Source organism: Henckelia pumila, chromosome 4 (genome assembly GCF_033568475.1).
Source record: "Henckelia pumila isolate YLH828 chromosome 4, ASM3356847v2, whole genome shotgun sequence".
In the NCBI taxonomy this organism is placed as follows: domain Eukaryota; kingdom Viridiplantae; phylum Streptophyta; class Magnoliopsida; order Lamiales; family Gesneriaceae; genus Henckelia; species Henckelia pumila.
This window is the reverse complement of record NC_133123.1, coordinates 37023117-37045902: the sequence shown is the minus strand read 5'-3', so window position 1 is coordinate 37045902 and position 22786 is coordinate 37023117. Positions and strand designations below refer to the sequence as shown.

Here is a 22786-nt window from a genome sequence, read left to right as displayed (position 1 = left end):
TACCATAAAAAAAATGATATTTTTTTACAACTAAACTTTCAAATTTAAATTATATATAAATTTAGCTAGATTTTATTATTATATGTTTAAATTAAATATTACTATTATTATTATTATTATTATTATTATTATTATTATTATTATTATTATTATTATTATTATTATTATTATATGTTTTTTAATTATTATTTAATTATTTTGTTAAAAATAAAAAAATAAAATCGAGTTAGTTTGGGTTGATCGAATTAATCAGACTAATCTAATTCAGATGAAATACGAGTTGAGAGATTTTTGAAAAGTATATTACGTCAACGCGATCCGAACCAATCCTATCCATCCAATTTCACACCCCTGTTAACATAATTAACCGATTTGGCTTTTGCCCGAAACTTAAACACTCTCGACGTAATATGAAAGATTCCATCATATTCCAAAACGCTAATGAAGTGTGTAACATAAAAGAATAATCAATTTCAAGAAACTTTTACAAAAAATAAATTTGTACACCGAGTAAGTTCAAGACTTCACGCGCTCACGTACAAGTGTTATCGCCATCTACATTAAGGATTTCCTATTTATTAGAAGGTCAACTGTTTCATCGACATAAAGTATAATCTAAAACTAAAACAATTTAGATTCCATACTTGTAAATACTCTAGTAAGATATATATATATATATATATATATATATATATTAATTTTTTAGAAGGAAAATATATTGATAATACATGATAATATAATTAATTATAACTTTATGTGTTATTATTATAGAACTCGAGTCAGATACCGAATATTATATTAGTACAAGCATTGCTAGAAGTGTCAAAACATACTAGCAGAGCAGCGCTCCAACCCATCATTAGGTGAGACGAGACCACTCAAATTTTAGACGGATTGAAAAAACACCGACTCAAAGACACATATTTTATGTGAGCCAAACAGGCCAACCCAACATACTTATATATCGGGCTGACTGACCATTTGATTGGTTTGAAAAATCAACTCAATCCTCCAATTTTACAAAAAAAAAAATACAATTTTAAATTAACTCAGTCTATATTTTCAATGGAAAATGATACATATACAAATAAAATTACAAATTTGATTACAAAGTATAATTGAAATTACAAAATTATCCTTGCATTTTATTTAAAAAAAATCTTTAAAAAATATATTTAAGATACTTTTGTAATTAAAAATACAATTTATAATGTAATCTAATTTATACATATAACATGATCCATTTTTAATAACTATGTTAATACAATTTATAATTTAATTTGCAATTTAATTTGTACATATAACATAATTCATTTTCAATTAACTATGTTTATAGTGGCAGGAAGATGAAGCTTGTAGCTGGTAGAGTGATAGTGGGGGTGGGGGCCATAGGAGGCTGGCATCAGCATCACATAGTGAGAGTGGAGAAACAATGTCCACCTGTCTCTTCAAAAGTCGCCTCTCATTTCCCAGCTGGTCAATTCTTCGAACATAGAACGAACGAACACACTTTCAACTCTTTTGGAATACGCGCATCACACGCATGACTGCTATAATTACGAAGGAGAGCAGGAGGAGAAGGAATCTTGTACCTCAAGATTAAGCGCTGGAATAAAGTAAACTCATTTCTGGGTTTTCTATATCTCATACCATTTTCACAAGTAATTAGAGCCCTACCCACGTGAGGCTTTTGGCTGATTTTTGATCGGCTTGCTTCAAGTTACCATTTTTTTTGTTTTTAGCATTTGCGCCAGCGCAGGAAAATAGGGTTCTACTCAACTCCAAGTTCGGAGTTGTGCTTGATCTGCTTGCTGAAATGTCGGTGGGATGTGGGGTGGAGTGCGTGGTGGTGTTGGGCTGCATGAGGTGGGTGTGGAAGCGCTGCACCTACATAGGTGCGGACGACAGCGCTAAGTGGACCATCGCCAGCGCGGAGGAGTTCGAGCCCATTCCGCGTGTCTGCCGCGTCATATTAGCAGTCTACGAACCCGACCTCCGCTGCCCCAAATATGCCCCACAAGGCGGCTACCGCCTCAACCCCGACTGGGTTGTCAAGCGCGTCACATACGAGCAAACTCTTGGCCGCGCGCCTCCTTACATAATTTATCTCGACCATGATAATCAAGAGATCGTGCTTGCGATACGCGGATTGAATTTGGCTAAAGAAGGTGATTACAGGACGCTGATGGATAATCGACTGGGTATGCAGATGTTCGATGGGGGATATGTGCATCGCGGATTGTTGAAATCAGCGGAGTGGGTTTTGGATGCCGAGTCGGAAACTTTGAGTAAATTGTGGACGGAGAATGGAAGGGGGTACAAAATGATTTTTGCGGGGCACTCTTTGGGGTCAGGAGTTGCGACGCTGTTAGCTGTGATTGCGGCAAACCATGGGAGTCGATTAGGGGGGGTTCCCAGGAGTCTGTTGAGGTGTTACGCTGTGGCACCGGCTCGTTGTTTGTCGCTGAATTTGGCTGTTAAGTATGCTGATGTTATATACTCCGTTGTGCTTCAGGTGTGTGGTTTGGTTTTCCCTGCAATTATTCTCAATGTCATGATTGGTTTGTTGGTAGGGGATTCACCGTTCTTGCCTTCAGCTGTATATTGGCAAATTTATTTTTGTTTAGAATTGCGATCTCTAATTCATTTCAATGAGAATCTTCTGTTTTTTTTTATGGGAAAATGAAACCACGAGTCTTGCTATTTATTTTCTTTCTTACTTTAAGCATATAAAGTTGCAGACACCTTGCTGCAATAGGCATTACATTAACCTTATGGATATGGGAAAAATAATAGAGTCCTTACCTATTTGTTGTCGAGCTAACATTACCGTATGGATGATTGAAGGAACATCACTTTCGATTAGCGGAAGTGTACATTACTTAAATTACATGAATGTGGTTTCTTGGATCAATTGGCAAGCGAAAAAGTAGTCCAATAAATTATTTTGTAGCCTAAAAACACGTTGCCTTGTCACTTTTAAGATTCTGCCAATTACATTAATTTCTGTTTGAATCACTTTGAGGAAATCGATCTCTGCCTAGAGGTGCTCCAGCTCATGAAAAACCATTCTCTCCTTGGGAATAGATGAATATTGCATCAGCATTATTGTATATTATTAATCATAAAATGCAAAGGAGGACCTTGTTTAGGTTTTTGAACTCACGGTCACAGTCACAGATATCATGTCTGTACAAATGTGTAGAGCGTGTTAAGAAGGAAAAAATCGTAATCATAATTATTGTAGGTGGCATTCATCTTACACCGCTCAAAATGATCTCACCTTGTTTGAAACAGGAACAAGACCACTAGGCGCTGTATTATTGAGAAGTAATAAAATGTTCTACATGTGCCTTGATATTGAATTCTTTTTGCATTTTAGGTGAAGCTCTCTTGCGAAGAAGTAAATGATTCTGTAGTTCGTATTCCATCTCATTTCATCGGTTGAAACCACTAGTGCTTCTTTAACTGATTACGCTCTTTTTCACTTGACATTCCTCAGGATGATTTCTTGCCCAGAACACCCACCCCACTGGAAGACATTTTCAAATCCGTCTTTTGGTCAGTGCTTGTTAGTAATATTGTTTGAAAGCATTGAATTCTTTTTATTCTTTGCCTCTGAAAGGAGTGAATTTTATCATCATTTAAACCAGGCCTTGTTGCTTTGGACAGTTTACCCTGTTTAATGTTTCTCATCTGTCTGAGGGATACATTCATTCCTGAAGGTAGAAAGCTCAGAGATCCAAGACGACTATATGCACCGGGTCGGATATATCACATCGTCGAAAGGAAATTTTGCAGGTAAATTGCAGCAAAATTAGTTTACCGAACCATGTGAAAGGAAAATTTTCTAATTGTTTTATTGGATCCTTCTTATTGCGCTGTCTGCACCCTTTAAGGTCACACCTAATGCATGAATCAGTGTCATGTAGCCATATAGTTCTCGTTATTGTCACACACAGAGAACTCGGTAACGAGTGTCTTTATATTTGGTGTTCAATACTTGAGAAGTATTGCACAATTGAGACATTACTTACATTTTTGTGCTGTTATTGCAACTCTACGGATGTCAGATTCCCAACAATATATAAATGTACTGAATACTGTTTTTACCAATACCTTGTTTCTATACTATGGGAATACTACTGATGTGGTGCTTTTAAGCCTTGTGCTTTAACACAGTGTAAAGAATTCTATGTGCTTGCAATTATGACGAGAACGAAATTAAAGATTATTTCACTACTGGGTATTTGCAGGTGTGGAAGGTTTCCTCCAGAGGTTAGAACTGCAATTCCTGTTGATGGAAGATTTGAACATATTGTTTTGTCATGCAATGCTACCTCTGATCATGGTATTGTTTGGATCGAACGAGAGTCTGAAAAAGCTCTAGCGGTAAGCATAAGCCAGTATCGTAGCTCATGTTTGCCATTCAGTTTTCTCTCTAGCTTAGCTAACTTGGTATCTTAATCCTGGAGAATTTCAAAATCAATCCCAATGATTTACATTCATTTGGTTTACGGGTTTTAATCTTTTCTAGTTTCCTATCCTAGATAAACAACAATAAAGCTATTCTACCCGCCGAGCTTCTGTCTGAACAAGAGTTCTCTGTTCACTCTCCTCCAGAAAACATAGAAGTATTTAGCACTCGCAACAGATATATATCATAGCTTTTCTTTATTATAGTATTTTAAAGATGCTTTCCCAGAAACTGTAGTTTGTTAGTCTCCCATCAGGTTATCATGGTTCTGACCTAGGTCGAACCTAAAGTCAAAAGTTATTGATTAATCATATCTTGTCTCTTATGTAGCAATGGGATGCAGTTGTTTTCTGAAAACATACCCGCAGTTAAATGGTGAATGACTATGAATCCTCAAGCCTAAAGAAGTACACATTATTTACCCTCTTAACTAGAAAAAAAATGCTACAAAATTCTGTACCGAGTAACTGATTGGTATGTAACTGGTTCTATCTACTGTATCAGACACTCAAAGAAATTGGTTTCATGTATTCCATCAAATGTTTTGCAGAATTTAAAAGAGCTTAGTACGGAGATCATGACGACTCCACCAAAGGTACAAAAACTTGACCGGAAGGTGACTCTCGAGAAAGAACACAAGGATGCGTTGGAGAGAGCCGTCAGCTTGAATATACCTCATGCTGTTGCGTCTGCAGAAGAAGAAACTTGGGGAAATGCTGAAAATGGATCGCCAGATGCCACAAGTTTGGAAACCGGTCGAGATGACACGGGACGTTCTTCAGAAAAAGAACACACGGATGCTAGGACCAATTGGAATGATTTAGTAAAGAAGCTTTTCAAGAAGACCGAGTCAGGGAATTTGATATTGAAACAAGGGGCCTCTGAGCGGGTCGTTGAAAAGGCCCCTGATTCATAAAAAGGTGAAAATTTTGCTTCTGTTTGCTTCAAAACTCACCTTCTTGTAAATTTTTCTTTTATTCTTTGTTGAGTACGTCTGCAATAAGACAATCTCATGGAATATTTATCTTAATATTCATGTGAGACGAGTCAATAATAAAGTAATGTTTTTGACATAAAAACAATATTTTTTTCATGGCTGACCCAATTATAATGTTCGTGGTATAAAATTTTTTCGTGAGACCGACTCACATGAGTTTTTGTAAGAACACGTGTCATATATACACTCGACTATACTCTAAATAACACGAGGTTGTGGTTGGTTTTGTCACCATGTTTTGTTGTGCACTTTGTTTGGACAAGACATGAGGTGATTTTTTTTTTTTGTTCCGCTGTACGGAGTGTTGTAATGATGAGAAAACCTTTAATTTTTTTTAAATATTTATATATATATATATATATTTTAAATTTGTTTTCTATTTTTAAAATTTAATTTCTATTTGATATCAACCAAGTCCATTCTGACTGACGAAGTACGATTGTAAGAACCTAGAAAATTGTAAATGAAAGAAAAGGTTGATGAGTATCCATATGATTAGTGTAAAGCTACACACACATGACGCAACCATGTTATTATTAATTGTTGTCTATAACTTTGTAAAATCAAGTTAATCAATGTTTTACGAAAATTAGTTAAAAATTTTATAAATTGAAGTTTTATAATGAAAAGTGGTACACTGCTTAGCTAACACGGTGACACACTTTTTAGCTAAGTTTGTTAAATCTTCATTTGCTCCATTTTGTTAGAAGTTTGAGAATTTTTCGAATTGGTTGATCAAACTTATAACAAATGACATTCATATCTCTTAATAAAATGTTACAAAAACACCGGTCAAAAAACAAAACAAAACAAAAGATTCTCAACTCAATTGTTAAGAAAATCTTGAAAAAGGTAGATACATTCGTTTCTTCCTTCTACAGGGCTGATTATGGGCCACAACATATATGTATACATATATACGTAAGAAGCCCATGTAGCCCGTCAAACGTTGGGCCTCTATCACGGCCCAGCCCGAGCGGCACTCCAGCTTTGCCGGGGACGGACTCTTCGTCCCACAACCGCCAAACTGAGTATAAAAGCTACACCATCTTCTCTGCTCATTTCCTCCTCCTACGTACGTAGAGGCGCGCCCAATTCAACCGAGAATGCGAACTAGAAGTCGATCCAAGCAACCACAATCGACGGGTACGTCCACGAATTCCGCTCCCAAGCGCACAGTTCTTGTTTTGTTTTCGGAAAATTGATCTTTTGTTGGCCGATTGTTCTCAAAAAGGCCTTTAGAAATTCATTTCAGGATTTTCAGTGGAATATGTACCTCTGTGTGTGCGTGTGTGTGTGTGTGCGTGTGTGTGTTAAGAGCGTAATCACGGCTCAGACTTCAGAGTGCAATTCTTGAACAGTGGAGCTTACTAGTGTTTTCTGTGTGGCTAGGTGAGGAAGGAGCGAAAAAAACCCGTCTTTTATCGGATATCACCGATGATAAAAGTGAGTTTATTATGCCCATTTTACTGTAAAACTGAATTCAGAGAAGTTTTTGTTATGCATTACGTTTGATTACTAACCGGGAACTTTAAATGGTATTTCAGAGACTGTTTTGTATATATCTGGAGACGCGGCGGCAAAACCTTTAGAAAGAGTTAAAAATGGGTCTCATGAAGAAGCCGATGTTTATTTGCAGCACTGTGAATCTGCAGTTGAGGTATGGTTACTACTGTTTTGATTCTTGGGCACTGGCATTCGTCTGCTATTCACAACTAATGATAGTCGTGCGCATGCTGCTTCTTCTTTTTTTTTTTTTTTTTTTTTTTGACGTTTTCTTAAAAAACGAGAATATTGTTTGTTTCCCTTCTTCTTTTTGAGTGAACAATAATGTTTGTTAAACATATAGAAAGATGCAGGAATACAGGTACGAGAAATGACAGAGGAGAAGAAGTTTCTTCTTTATTTTCACTTTTCAAAGTTGAATTACTTTTCAGAAGCGGCGATAAATTATTTTTATCTAACTGTTCTTTGAGTTGTGCTTTTCACTAACACACCAAAAATAGTTCATAAACGGACATCCCACTTAATAAATAAAGAAAGATTATAGTTGTTTACTTCCTACTCCTTTCACTTTTAGCACACACACAAAACACAGAGAAGACTGTTGAGTGTTGATCTTATTTGGATTTCATGAAGGAGTATATGTTATATGTTACTGTCATTAACTATGATACTTTATGAATACTAACCACTTCACGATTTATACATACGCCAGATTTTGTGTGTCATCTAGTACTGAATCTTGAAATATAATACTACATATGAAGTAATTGGAATTGGGAAAAAAGCAAATGATTTTAGATTTTGAATATAATGAACAAAATGCTGAATAATTAATATTTTTATTTAATGTATGTATAATGCACTTACTTTTTTCCGGATTAGTGTTTTATGAGATCAGTGGGATATGCGAGTGAAGATGGGCATTCTTACAGCTTATTTTTCAACTAATTCAATTTGGCATTCTCTCTACAACATTTTGAGACCACCTTTAGCAGGGAATACAATTAAAGGAGAACAACAAAGAATTATTGGATAAAAGAAGAGGAAAGGATGCAGCAGACACTGATTCTTGTAGAGAAGATGCAATCGAACATGCTTCATCAGAAGTGAAAGTTCAAGCAGATACGTGTCAGGATTATGAGGTGGAAGAGGAATATGAAGATTTTGATTGGGAAGATGGTTTCATTCCTACATTGTCTTCACCAAAAAAATATCAAGAAGATTTAGTCAGTGGAGTTTCAGTTGAGTTTGATGTTTCACCTGGCTTGACTAAGCGGAAGTCTGTGCGAAGAGCCACTTCAGAAGAGAAGGTAACTTATACAATTCGAATATAAGCATGAACACGTCTTTCTTTCAAAGGTGGACTCATTTACTTCCTGCATTTTAATATCTAATCTTGTTTGATTTCAGGAAGTGGCTGAGATTGTGCACAAGTGTCATTTGCTTTGCCTGTTAGGGAGGGGAAGGTTGATTGATGGTGCTTGCAATGATCCTCTGATTCAGGTCATTATCTTTCACCATGTCTGTGTTTTGGTTGTATCTTTGATGCACATCTTTATGACCAGGATCCATATTACCATATGAATTATTTATATGTTCTACTTGTACCATTGTCTAGTCAAGCTGAGCAGTTCTGAGAATGCATCCTATCAAGGGTCAAAGAAGTATGTGGTTTTGGGCCTTTGGCGTTGCCCATAGGATTGATTGTCCATTTAGACAAGAGGTTAATGGGGCAAAAATTCAATATAACGTTGAGCGCAAAAGACTTAATCCATGTTTGTTTTAACTGATGAAAGCTCAGTTACATTATTTTTCATATTAGATAGATTAGATTGATCAGAGGCTTAATTTTTTTTGAAGCATTATTGTCGCCTGGCTGTTTTAACCCGTTGTATTAGTATTTGAATCCTCTGCATTTATACTTCCATTTTAATTAAAACAGGGTGTGTACAATTAATTTATTTCACAGAATTAATCTGAGTACAGAAATATCCTCATGTGTGCTATGATTTATGATGCTATTTACCTTCTGGAAATCAAGTTGAGTTTTTTTTTTTCTTTTTTTGTTAAAATACATTGTAAAATCACATATTTGAGAGTGCAGGCCAACTAAAATTTTCTTTCTTCCCATCACGTATTTTTTCACTGGTATTAGCAAATAAAGTGAAGATGTTTTGTATCCCCAAAACCCCAAAATATTGGCAGCCTGGGGCTTTTAATTAAGGCCTAGGCCAAAACATGCCATGGCCTTATTGAGTTGCTGTATATTAATGGGACCTTTTTTGGATGAAAGTGTATTAATATCCATGTGTTTTGAATTGCTTTCAATGGTCTTAAATGGTTAATTATATTGGAATTTGGTATTGTACTTAAATACTGATAATTGAACGCCGCTATCTTTTCTTTCTTTGGTCGAGATTGAATTTCACGAATGATTTTTCATGAATGTGATGTAAATTTTGTATCATATATTTTAACTCTGTAGTTCGTCTCTGCTTATTCATCTCTTGATTTCTCAATTTCCCTCTTTTTTCCACAATGAGATAAAATATAGCATCTCCCTATATATTTCAAGAGAAAATATATTATATTCACATAGTTAGTACTCTCAAAACATTATATGCACATATTTAATACTCTAAATATGTACTTCCAAAGCTAAACTCAAGCTTAATTTTAAAAGACTCTATGAAGGTTAATTTCAAAATTTACCATTAATTTTCATTTTGAGCTCCAACTTTACACTGCCATTTTCACACTAACCTCAGCTTTGTTAACAACAGGATATGAAGCATGTGTCAGAGTCAGCCATATTTCACACATTTATTTCTGTTTATAAGGAGAAAAAGAACTTCATAAAAGCTAAATTTTGAATTTGAAGTGCAAACTTTCATGAATAACTTGAGTTCAATGAAAATTAAAAGGACAAGAAATAACTTGAAAAATGATTAGTATGCTGAATGATTGATAACAAAATACAGTTCTATCAAAAAAATTCAGTTTTATTAGGAAGTAGTTTTTCGCTCTACAAACTTGTAAGTAAATTTTCTCGATTCAAATGTAACTTGAACAAAATGTAAAATAATCACACGTATAATGTTTGCTTTCATGAACTAATTTGCTGTCGTTATGACTAAGAAGATCTCAACCATTGCAGGCTTCTTTACTCTCTCTTCTTCCAACTCACTTGCTGAAGATAGCAGAGTTTCCAAAACTTACAGCTAGTCATCTGTCTCCGCTTGTCAGTTGGGTATTACTATTAGCTTTCTAGCACGTGTTTGTTTTTCCCCTCTTGTAGGACCTTATGGTACTTCTCTGTTTTCTCTGCGTTATCAGTTCCACAATAACTTCAGTGTATGTAGTCCAACTTTAGCTGAAAAGACATGTCATTGCGAATTAGCATCTACATTGGAAACTCGAGAGGGTACTCCAGAAGCGGTATGCTTCTACCCTTTCTATTTTGATGTTATGTAATCTCTCTCTCTCTCTCTCTCTGGCTATAGGCATGCTGCTTGAAGAAACTCAATGTTGAGTTTGCAATTCTGTAGGTCTATTTAAAATGTGAAGACAAATTTTAATAAGCTCCTCATTAAAGTCATTTACAATGCATTTTCCAGGGATCAGTTCATTAGGGGAACTTTTGTGACTATACACGGGGACCAAATTATGCACCTAATGTCTGCTATAGCTTTTAGATGAACCGGTAAAATAGAAAAAAAAAATTCTTGAGAATAAGTTTCCATACTTACCCAGGTAAACCTAGTACTGACTGTCACTATTGTGTTTATCTTAAAATTTCGGATGAATCTGTAGATTCTGGCTGTCTAGAATATTGTTAGGCGTTTAGATGGACCTTAGTAGCAAATTTTTTGAGTGTACGGTATAGTAATGTAATTTGCAAGTCGTATGGATAGATAGGATGCTGTAAAAGAACATATGATACATTGCTCATTTTGTGTAGTACCATTGGCGTAATTGATTATCCCTCATGAATGTTTTACTGAGATTAATATATTTACTTTCTGTTTGATTCCCATAGTTACTTTTGCACACTATCAAGTTTTATCATTACTTTCATCCTAAATTTTTGTTGTATTTATGGGTTTTTTTAATGCTTGCAATTGAGTGAGATGATATTAAATATTGACTTTGATGGTACTTTATTACTTCTTGCAGGTTGTGGCTTTATGTGTAGCCTTATTTAGGGCTCTGAATCTGACGACTCGGTATGTAGTTTTATCATCACTTGATAGTATTTTTAGTTTGTTGTTGGCCTCCTTTTCTTGTCAGGTGTAATTATGAGGTTTTTATTATGTGTATTCTATGTCCTTGTGCATGCGGTGTAAAACATTTGGTGTTCGTGCATAATTTAGCCTCTAATAAGTCCAAAATTCCTTTTAGCTTTAGTTCTAGCTAATGCACTTTGTTGTGGCCTGCATATAACAGAGTTGGGTATGATTCTTCATTCCTGGAGGATAGATATGATTATTAGAGAATGCAATCAAAATTTCTAATTTTTCACTATGTTATTTGGTGAGTATGATAATAATGTTTTTTGTTGATATCTATACACTGATGATGAGGTCTCGCTTGAAGCATTGAATCAAATATGAGTGGGTTGAAAAGTAAGTGAGATAAGAAAACAAGCTTTGTATGAAAAATCGCCTACTTGACCAAAAGGTGAGAACATAATGTGGCCTTTTAGGGATCAGGAAGGTGCAAGATGTCACGCCCCGAAACTGGGCCTAGTTGACATCGGCATTGTTTAACATAAACAATAAGCCTCATGGCATATCAAATAGCCAAAGCCAGTCTTTTTCATAAATAAATAATTGTCTTTTCATGACAACAGAAATATGACATTGTTGTGGAAGCAGATTACAACGGAAAACGGATATAATAAAATTAAGCAGCTACTTGCATCTTCAGATTTTGATCTTCTACCAACCCCAGAATGTCTCTTGCTCATCATCGCTCACTTGTTCCTCAGTCTTATCTGGAGGTAAGGGGTGAGTGTTTTGGGAAACACTCAGCAAGTGGGGGCCGATCGTTACACCAATAACAAAGTATATAATCATATGTCCAAAAATGATTCCAAGCATACATAATTTCACAAGTGACTTTAGTAGGAACGGAATTCCAAAAGTGACTCATTATAGAGTTTTTCACGATGAGATACAATACATAAGGTAGAAATATTTCAAAGCATATCATATCATATATAAGCACTAAATTTCATCTTTTCTTTCAAGGTTCATTGATTTGTCTCCAATATGTTACTCATCTGTGGGGCGAGACAATATAACTGTTGGGTCTGTCCCCAATATGTTACTCCTCTATGGGGTGAGGTCATATAACGGTTTTATACTCACCGTGTAAGGGTCATATAACGGTTTTATACCCACCGTGTGAGGGCCATATAACGGTTTTATACCCACCGTGTAGGGGCATATAACGGTTTTATATCCACCGTGTGAGGGCCATATCACAACTTAACAAATTCAGAAACTTGAAATCAAATCTTTACAGTGCTTACTTTCATATTTGCGTCATAATAACTGATTCATATGAACGGAACATATACATATCAAAAGACACGAAGTATCATGTGTACGATCGAATTTTAAAACATAACCATTCTCATTTTAAAACATATATATATAAGTATGCATAAGCCCACTTACAGTTGATTTAACTTGTGCAAAAAATGTTTCTTGCAATAGTTGAATGACACTAGCTCCAAATGGCCCGAACGTGACTTGATCGTGAAACGACTTTCTCGAACTACCCTTGTACCACACTATGATTAAACTAAGTGAATAATTTTAACACCCTAACCCTACTTCTATGCTGCTCAAACCCAAAAACAAAACCCCATCCCAAGTTCTCTTTGGTGCTTGGTTTTTGAGAGACTTTTGTAGCTATTTTTGAATGGCAATTTTTCCACACTTCATCAACTATTTATAGGCTGAAAAATCACTTGAAAAGTCATCTGAATTTTGTTCCCTTGGTGCCCAAACCAGCCTTCAATGTGGTCAAAACTTGGAGCCCAAACTAGCCTTTAATGTGGTCAAAACTTGGAGCCCAAACTAGCCTTTAATGTGGTCAAAACTTTATCCAAAACTCAAGAGTCACTAGGTGAGTCAATGAGTCATTTCTTACACCATAAATTCCCACTTCTCTTAGCTCAATTCCTAGCTGCTATACACGCCTCTTAGGACAATGCTTGATAGGTTTAATGAGCTAGAATTATTATTTCATGAGCTGAAGGTTTTTGAGTTCATAAGTTGCCATAGTTATGAGCTTCGGTTTTTCATTGTATCTAGCTTTTTGAGCTAAATATAATTGAGCTAATGATAATTATAAATCTAGAATAGAATAAATACTTTATTATATCATAATTAAAATGTTGAGTTTCTTACATTACTTGCTAAAAAAATCGGGTCGTCACACAAGAAGCCTGGATTTTGCAACATTTTTCTTCTAGTTTAGTGTTGTGCAAGAATGAAGCCTTCCTGAATGAAGAGTCCTCCTATTACCGTTTGATTGACGTCCCCATGCAATCCTATACAGAACCTGTATAATGATGCACAATCATTTTCTTATGCTAATATATCCTGTCACGATTTATAATAAATTAAATGGGGTTGCTTTAAGTTGTTTGTGTAATTGTGCTCATAATCCAACCCAATACTTTCGCGCCACGACTGAGATTTTTTCTTTTGCACATTTAAAGATGTTCTCGTTTCTCTAATTCCACAACTTCCAAGTGCGTGCTCACACCATTCGTTTCCAAAATTTTCTGCATTTTATGTCTTCCAAATATTTATCTGGTTTTCCCATGGATGCGTGAAATATTAGATCTTCAAACGAGCGGTATGACGATTGAGCCATGCTTGTGTAAGCTCTCATTAAGCTTGTTATCAATCATTTTTGTGCAGACAAAATAGATTTTTTGAGTTTCTTATAGATTAATTTTGCTTTTTCGCTAGACTAATTTTGGACATCTCCTGATACTCTAAATCTAATTAATTGATGCGTATGGAATGGCCAAAGCCAAAGTGCAAGTGATTGGAACATGTTCAAGTTTTAAGAATCACAATCAATCAACTCCTTTTGATGGAAAGAGGCTAAATCAACCTTGTCCTTCAGTGTTAGCTGGTGTTGGAAGAAATGCTCATATAGGTTAATCCATCCTAGCATATCAGATTTGACTGTCATATCAGAGAAATCCAACTCCACATATCTAGGCACATAGGAGTGTCCATCTACGATGTCACTGCCACGTGTATGACCACTGCATTGATCTTGCTGCCCTCAATTGCTACATTAAAAATTTTAAAATAAACAAACAAAAAAGCAGATTCCAATTGAATACTTGTTTCCAAGGCTTGAGCAGAATACGACAAAATGTTCGAGCTAGCTCAAGCCCTTGACTTTTCGTAATATTTGTCTCGTTTGTGCTACTATTTTTGGGTCTCCGTATGATCCTTTTGAAGGTTTCTAGCCTTTAATCTTAAAAATTTTCGTTTTGAAACTCCTTGGAGTTAAACTTCTTGTTTTTTTTCAGGTTTGTATCCATTTTAGATGTGATCTCCTTGAAGCCGGATGCAGACAAATGGAAATTTGCTGCTGAAGTAAGCAAGGTGAAGAAGAATATTTTTAATTCCTCAACGCTGATGGTGGGTGGACCAAGCTGTTCATCTGCTTTCTCTCTCAAATCCTTATCAGATGTCAAGGAGAGTGGTCAGAATGATGCGAAAAGCACCAACATATTCGAGACAGAAATGTCCGAAAAACACAGAACCAAATCCCAAGTTTCTCAAATCACTAGTATACCAAAAGAAAAAATGTTGGATGACTTAGTTTACAAAAACCCATACAATGCTTCTGAATCATGCGATGTTCAAGTTGAGGGATTGAAGAGAAAAGGAGATCTTGAATTTCAGATGCAGTTGGAGATGGCACTCTCAGCCACTGCTGTTGAAAGTTCTAAACACAGCATGATATCTACTGTGTTGGAATCACCAAGCACTTCTTCAACTCACTCACCACCATATAGAAGAATGAAAAAAATCAAACTAGAAGAATCTCAAACTTCCTCACACGGAATATCTACAGCTATTGGATCCAGAAAGGTGGGGGCTCCCCTTTATTGGACCGAAGTATTTTGTTCTGGAGATAATTTGACTGGGAAATGGGTGCATATTGATGTTGTAAATGCGATTGTTGATGGAGAGAGTAAAGTAGAAGCTGCAGCTGCTGCATGCAAAACATCATTGAGATATGTTGTTGCTTTTTCTGGAAATGGGGCTAAAGATGTGACACGCAGGTTAAAAACCTTCAAAGTGTTTGATTCTTGACCACTGGGTTTTCTCCTCTTAAAGTAGTTACTGACTATCTTTGTAGGAATACACATTGACTCTGCTTACTTTATGTGGAGAATGAAGTTGGCGGGTTGTAGAGTGGTGGCACCAGAAAATTAAAAAACTATGATATTTTGAAGAAAAACTACTACCATCACAATAATTAGACCAATTGGTTACTCCAAAGCCTCTATCTGATATAAATACTATAGTTTCAGATACAATAATTAAGTATAAGATGAATGCCTGTGTGGATTATAGAATAGAACTAGAAGTTATGCTTAAAAATTGAACGTATAAAGATTGATAATATCAATATGTAAAAATAATCAGTTATCAGGAAATAGTTACATGTTAATTGACATGTTCATAGTTTCTGATTTTATATGGGTAGCATGTGGATGCACGCTGTCTTACTAGGTTGTCTGTTGTTTGTGCATGCGAGGTGCTATGTAAGTTGAAGGCTTCTGGTCTTATAGGATCCCTCGCTAGAGGAACTTTATTTTGTTCAGCTAATAATCCCTCTTAGAATAAATTCCACTTAACATGAAGAATACCATTTCAGATATTGTACTCAATGGTACAAGGTAGCATCACAAAGAATCAATTCGACCTGGTGGGATTCTGTGTTGTCGAGATTGAAGGAGTTGGAGTCGGGTGAAACTGGTGGCACTGTCAATTTTGGTCAGAAAGCTTTAGGTGATAAGAAGGTTGAACCATCTGTAGTAGCAAATCTAAATAGTGGATGTGTTCTAAATGCTAAAGATTTAGATGGAGCGTCTGAAGAATTTGGTGAGAAGAAGGCTGTTGATTCCTGTCTAGAAGCCTCATTTAATGCTACTTTGAGCTCCCTTGAAGATATGGAATTAGCAACTAGAGCACTAACTGAACCACTTCCCTCCAATCAACTTGTATGACAAGATACAATCTGTATATAATCCAATTCGTTTTCTTACAACTATTAGAAATAGCAGTTAACATAGTCTTTATTTCCTGTAATTTTACTTTATCAGGCCTACAAAAATCATCATTTATATGCGATTGAAAGATGGCTTAAGAAGTATGAGATAATTTATCCCAAGGGACACGCATTGGGCTTTTGTTCTGGGCATGCTGTGTATCCACGCACTTGTGTTCAAATACTTCATACAAGGCAGATGTGGTTGCGTGAGGGGCTGCAAGTCAAAGCCGATGAACTTCCTGCTAAGGTCTGATATTGTTCTGGAATTTATGTTTGGGTGATTCACTTGTATCGATTAGCGATTATGAAGTGTGTGCTATATTACTTCAGGTTCTGAAGAGCTCTATGAAGCAACATAAAAAGGAAGTGGCGGAAGACAATGAAAATGCTTATGCCAACAATGAAAAGAATATTGATCTATATGGGAAGTGGCAAACTGAACCATTGTTGCTTCCTCCTCCTGTTGATGGGATTGTTCCTAAGGTAGATCTATGTTTTATACTATGATAAGTTTACAGGCTTAGATCATTGAAAGAAAGCCTATTTAATTGTGAATGAAAAACATAATATTAGATTCTCTGTGTTATATATTCACTGAATCACATTCTGAGTGATTGTTTGGGAATTCCATTTGACTGTACGCAAGAAATAGTTTTCTTTTAGTGGGGATATTTGCACTCATTTTTTTTATATGAAGTCAAATTCCAGGTGTTGTCAGCTGAATTTTGTTTGGTTGGCAGGTGCACACGGTTACGTTAACCGGTTAACCCTGTTTTTAGTAGCCTATCAGGGATCGGTAACTTTAAACAAACTCTCAATCTATTCAGCACCTATAATTTGATGTGCCAGACCTATTTTAAAATATATTTGTGCCACGTATTGAAGTCAGATGAATTAGGAGTGAGACTTGAGCATTCAGAATTGTCCTGTCTATGCTCTTAACAAATATTATCTTCCAACAATTATTTATGCATGACGTGATTTGCTGTTTTGTCGGAAGATCTAGTATATCCATACTTCAAATGAAGGATTCATAACAGTACTTGTCATAGCCTTATCCTAGATTATATAACGATAAAACTTTTGCACTTCTTTTGCATTTATGGAACTGCTGATTTCTTTATCCACTTTGTAGAATGAACGCGGTCAAGTGGAGGTGTGGTCTGAGAAATGCCTCCCACCAGGTACAGTCCACTTGCCTCTCCCAAGGATACAACATGTTGCTAGAAGGCTTGGTATCGATTTTGCCCCTGCTATGGTTGGATTTGAATACAGAAATGATCGATCCTTTCCTGTCTTTGAGGGTATTGTTGTTTGTGAAGAATTTAAGGAGTCCATTCTAGAGGTAAGTAACAAACTATCAAATCTCGACTGTTGTGATCAATATTCCTTGAAACATATTTATATTTCGGTATGTCATGGAGTCTTGAAACCTTAATGTGTGTTTGATTGACAAAAGCATTTAGTCACCATTATTAACCAGTTGCCACCTCGGTGAAACAATTCCACCCGAAAGTTTCATTATTTGCTGTGTTTGATGACAATTATATTTGTTAGGCATATGCAGAGGAGGAAGAGAGAAGGAACGCTGAACAGAAAAAACAGGACGAGGTACGAGCACTTTCAAGGTGGTACCAGCTTCTTTCTTCCATAGTCATTCGTCAGAGATTGAACAACAGCTACGGGGAAGGATCAACATCACAAGCGTCCTTCGACGTCCCAGCGCCTGATGTTAATCATCATAAATTAGCTGTCGGTGCCGAGAAAAACGATGATTCTCCAAGATGCCAGGATCAAGAAATGAGATCACCAGGAGAACATGACCACGACCACAAACACGAATTTACTTTAGACGAGCAAGCATTAGATGAAGATGGCTCGACTAGAGTGAAGCGATGCCGCTGTGGATTCTCAATTGAGTTCGAGGAATTGTAGAGCCCTGCTCCAATATATGTATAATTATTGTATTGTCATAGTTGTAGGAAATGCTCGTGTTAGTTGCTCAATCAGTGCACTACCCATGCTTTGGGTTATGTTCCCTTGTACTTTTTGAATCTTAGGTTGTGTCTATATGTTGTATATTATCTCAAATGTTCCTGGTACGCGAGCCAGAGAATCCAATTGTTTTCCTTTTACTTTAACGTAGTGTTTTATTAATGATCTAAAAAATATCTCTAAACAATTATTTTGATTTGAGCATGTGTGAGCCAGATTTGTCAGGCATAAATTGTAGGGAAAGAGGAATTGGTCGATGCTACCCCACCCGGGCAGTGCCCGGGTGGGGTAGCAACAGCGCAGATCTAGTTGCAGGTCAAATGGCATCAGGAGTACTATTCTGATGCCAGCATCGACCCTTTCGGGAAAGAGATTCATCTGATAAACACATTGGGGTAAATATTTTTTTTAATTTTCTCATTCAACTCTTCAATTGTCTAAAACATTGTTAAATAAATAATTAATCCCACTACTTAATCCTTATAGGGGTCTTTTTTAACATATATTTTAATAGTTTAGATTTATTTGAACAAATATTTTTAAAATGTGAGTGTTTCATAACTGAAAAATAAAGTGTGTCTGAACAATTTTTTTAAAAAAAAAATTATAAAACATTTAAAGAAAATCTGTTATCCAAGTAGACTATTAAATAATAATTTTCAAATATTTTTGAGACTATTAAACTAATTTTTTAGGATGTGGAATAATGGTGGATAAGTAATAACATGCTTACTTTAATTGATCAATTTTGTGATTGAAATTTTGATCAAATGACGAGTTATAATTTTGTTATTTGATTATAATATATAATATATTTTTAGTTTGTATTTGTAAAATTGAGTTTATGATCTTATTGAATAATGTAAATTATTATTGAATCGCATGTAATTATTTTCATTCATCAAAATTATTGAGTATAAATATTATTTATTTTTTTACAACAAAAACTAATAAATTGAGAAAAAAATTTCATGATTAAAATAAAATTTAATGAAATGTATTAGGCATATCTTAAATTATTAAATTTTTATTCATGTTTATAATCTTTAAATGAATTTTTCATATGTTAAAATGAAATGAAATGTATTAAAATATCTAAAATTTCATGTTTTATAAGTTTTTAAATGGGTTTTTCATGATTATTTTTTAGGAAGTTAATAACATTAATGTAATTTTTCTCAATTGAAAAGACAATTAGTTAAAAATGATTATTTATCGTACATTTTATTTGTGATAAATCATCACCGTTTAAAGTTTAAACTAGATAAATATATATAGATGAGCTTTATGAGTTAAAATGAGTCCAAAAAAAAGCAAGTAAACATGATATTGATAAAATTATTAATATAATCATATGTTTATCATAGGCATAGCAAATAAACACATCCTAAAAGTATATTACTTTCGTATTAAAAAATAAGACTGACAGTGCATTTTACATGACAAGCGGAGTTTACAGACATTTGCATATTACTTTCGCACAAAAAAAAAATGACTGAAAGCTTTAATGGGAAGGGTAACTTAGTTGGTGGCTTACGTAAAAGTTTGACTAGAGATGAATTCACCTAGTGCAATTTAGCTTGTAGCATAGTTTGAATGTGTGTGGGGTGTAGGGGTGGGCACGGGTCGGGTAGTTCGGGTTTCGGGTAGTTCGGGTCGGGTACCCGATTAGTCGGGTAGTATTTTATACTACCCGAAACTGAACCGATAACATCGGGTACCCGACTCTTCGGGTAACCGATTAAGTCGGGTTCGGGTCGGGTTCGGGTTCGGGTAACCTAGTTTTTTAAAAAAAACAAAAAAATTAATTTTTAAAAAATAAAAATAATCAAAATAAATACAAACTTTCTCTCATGAAAGAATAAGGACATTGTCCCTTCCCTCATTCACCAAATCATGCATATTTTGTACTAAAATAATGGGCCTCATAATAAAAGTCCAAACCAATAGCCCAATTAATTTTTATATTTTTAAATAAAGTAATAAAAATCGGATAGTCGGGTACCCGATCGGGTAATTCGGGTAGCAGTTTGCTACCCGAAACCGAACCGACTTAATAATAGTCGGGTTCGGTTACTACCCGAACCCGATTAAAAAACCGAACAACCCGATTTTCGTATCCGATCGGGTTCGGGTCGGGTCGGGACCCGAACTACCCGATCCGATTGCCCACCCCTAGTGGGGTGGGACGGTTGTTAAAAAAGAAAGAAAAAAGAAAAAGAAAAAGAGGTGACTGAGTAAAAGGGAGAGGTGATTTTCATACGCATAATGTGTGGACAAATTCATGATTGTGAAGTATCTTCAGCCATTAACTGTGAAATTCTCATCCCAAACCACTTCTCCCACCTGGATTCACCATAACCAGCTCTTTCAAAGGCACCCCCGACTGCAACTCCTCCAACAGCAATGCACCAAAACTTTCCACATCTTCAAACAGCTTCTTTCCTACGTCTTTGTTTCAGGCCTTCATCGCAACTCTTTCGTAATGAGCCGCCTTCTTTACACGGCTTTGATGGAATTGGGGGTGGAAACTGAATTTGGAGTTAAGATTTTTTGTCAAATCACAAAACCCAACATTTTTTCTTGGAATACAATGATCAGATATTTCGGCGCGTTTGGTGACTCGCAAAGTAGTGGGATTGCTTTGCGTTATTACATGGAAATGCTCAGTCATGAAATGGGTCCCGATACATACACGTTTCCGTTCTTGCTTCAGGCTTGTGGGGCTTCTTCTGAGTTGCAATTGGTTGAGGAAGTTCATTGTCACGTTTTGAAGTTGGGTTTTCATAGTGATCTGTTCGCACAAAATTGTCTTCTAAATGCTTATTTGGTTACTGGTTCTACGGTAGAAGCATGGATCCTGTTCGATGAAATGGCTGATAAAGATATAATTTCATGGACCAGTTTAATATCGGGGCTCGTTTCCCTGTCTGAAGATCGTGAAGCTCTTCTTGTTTTCAAAAGGCTAATGGTGGATGATTGTGTTCCAAGTCCCAATCTTGCCACTATGGTGTCTACAATGTCGGCTTGTGGCAATTTGGGATCGGTTATCCATACGAAATGTATGCATGCTTTGCTAGAGAAGGCTGGATGGGTTCAATCAGATACTTCTGTGGTTAATTCACTCATAGATGCTTATGCGAAATGTGGAAACTTGCGGTGTGCGAAAGAAGTTTTCGATGATGTTGAAGATATGAAAAGAGACTCTTATTCGTGGACCGCGATAATTTCAGGTTTTGCGATTCATGGCCAAGGATTGGATTGTCTAAACCTGTTTTCTCGAATGGAGCAGGCTGGCGGGTTCACTCCCGATGCAGTAACCTTTCTCGTGATTCTATCGGCGTGTGCTCACTCTGGACTGGTCGAAGAAGGGTTATGTATTTTTGAGTCAATGACAACAAGATATAGGATTGAGCCTAATCTTCGTCACTATGGATGCATTGTTGATCTACTGGGGAGAGCCGGGATGCTCGAGCAAGCTCATAATATTGTTGAAAACATGCCAGTGGAACCTAATCTTGCCATATTAGGATCATTGCTAAGTGGTTGTAGGCTTCAGAATAATTTGAAGTTGGGGGAAGCTGTTTTAAGAAAGATTGATTCGTTGAAAGAGAGAGGAGGATCATCTGTTCTTTTGTCGAATATGTATGCGAATGAGAATGAATGGAACAAAGTCATAGTCTTGAGGAAAGAAATGAGATGGAAAATGAAGGAAAAGCCCCCTGGTAGAAGCTTGATTGTGGTGAAAGATGTCATGCATGAGTTTGTAGCGGGAAATAAGATCAGCCCTCAAGACATGGAGCTGCAAATATCTCTTGAAGCATTGGAAAAGCTTGCTAAATCACAGTAATGTAATTTGATCAGCTCGGGATATATGAATCCTGTCGTTGGGCTAGTGCAGATGCTGTTTATGTGATGTCATAGGCATTGTTTTGCGACGTGCCCACGTAAAATGCGTTCGTGTGGAATCGGAATGTGCATGCGCGTGACTAAACAAGCACAAGGTTCCGTGAGGAAAAATTTTGGTTGATGATTAGAGAAAACAGGTGTTCATGCTTTCAAGTAAACCGAACAACCACGTTGACTAAATTAGTGTCCTATTAAACTTTCGGTTGATGTTTGGTGAAAACAGATATTGCCATATTGGAATAGTGGTCTGTATTGTGTTGCTTATACTGGTTCGTTGGCAGTTGCCAAATTTTCATAAAGTCTAATTATTGTTATTATTTTTATCTCTATCTTTACCATAGAAAGAAAAAGTATATGTTAAAGTTAGATTGAGCAGTAATTCATATTATTTGAAATAGAACACAAAAATGGATACATTACATTTGATGTATCTGATAAAAATAAAAGAACACGAAACCCACTAAAGTTAGTAGTGTTTTAAAACTCCATGTATTTAAATCACAAGCAAAACTATCCATCCATATTTCACTTTTAGAAGATTAATTGCACATAGGGACTCGGCGCACTGTTGACTT

General features: G+C 35.9%; 3 protein-coding genes across 4 annotated transcripts; all 3 read left to right on the top strand.

Moving 5' to 3' along the window:
* Positions 1–1524: 1524 nt before the first annotated feature.
* On the top strand, positions 1525–5570 carry LOC140864008 (uncharacterized). Its single transcript, XM_073267868.1, has 5 exons — positions 1525–2515; positions 3503–3561; positions 3673–3801; positions 4257–4392; positions 5028–5570. The coding sequence occupies exons 1-5, from the start codon at positions 1817–1819 to the stop codon at positions 5391–5393; spliced, it is 1389 nt and encodes a 462-aa protein (XP_073123969.1). The 5' UTR covers positions 1525–1816; the 3' UTR covers positions 5394–5570.
* An 800-nt stretch (positions 5571–6370) lies between these two features.
* Positions 6371–18503, top strand: LOC140862979 (DNA repair protein RAD4). 2 transcript variants are annotated; one of them, XM_073266033.1, is made up of 14 exons: positions 6371–6620; positions 6867–6920; positions 7022–7134; positions 7973–8290; positions 8391–8483; positions 10138–10230; positions 10317–10418; positions 11157–11206; positions 14551–15312; positions 15912–16257; positions 16360–16554; positions 16638–16790; positions 17443–17652; positions 17865–18503. In XM_073266033.1, exons 1-14 carry the CDS (start codon positions 6581–6583, stop codon positions 18240–18242), a joined length of 2907 nt encoding a protein of 968 aa, XP_073122134.1. In that variant the 5' UTR covers positions 6371–6580; the 3' UTR covers positions 18243–18503. The 2 variants fall into 2 exon arrangements, with proteins under 2 accessions (XP_073122134.1, XP_073122136.1); XM_073266035.1 differs by having other exon boundaries at positions 6372–6620; positions 7976–8290.
* Positions 18504–19698: 1195 nt separating this feature from the next.
* On the top strand, positions 19699–22532 carry LOC140865742 (pentatricopeptide repeat-containing protein At5g66520-like). Its single transcript, XM_073270484.1, has one exon. The coding sequence runs from the start codon at positions 20587–20589 to the stop codon at positions 22150–22152; it is 1566 nt and encodes a 521-aa protein (XP_073126585.1). The 5' UTR covers positions 19699–20586; the 3' UTR covers positions 22153–22532.
* Positions 22533–22786: the final 254 nt, after the last annotated feature.

Coding starts and splice junctions, on each gene's coding strand:
- LOC140864008 (XM_073267868.1), top strand. CDS start 1,817: ATGTCGGTGGGATGTGGGGTGGAGTGCGTGGTGGTGTTGGGCTGCATG. Junction 2,516..3,502: donor TATACTCCGTTGTGCTTCAG/GTGTGTGGTTTG, acceptor GACATTCCTCAG/GATGATTTCTTGCCCAGAAC. Junction 4,393..5,027: donor AGTCTGAAAAAGCTCTAGCG/GTAAGCATAAGC, acceptor AATGTTTTGCAG/AATTTAAAAGAGCTTAGTAC.
- LOC140862979 (XM_073266033.1), top strand. CDS start 6,581: ATGCGAACTAGAAGTCGATCCAAGCAACCACAATCGACGG. Junction 6,621..6,866: donor CAAGCAACCACAATCGACGG/GTACGTCCACGA, acceptor CTGTGTGGCTAG/GTGAGGAAGGAGCGAAAAAA. Junction 8,291..8,390: donor GAGCCACTTCAGAAGAGAAG/GTAACTTATACA, acceptor GTTTGATTTCAG/GAAGTGGCTGAGATTGTGCA.
- LOC140865742 (XM_073270484.1), top strand. CDS start 20,587: ATGATTGTGAAGTATCTTCAGCCATTAACTGTGAAATTCTCATCCCAA.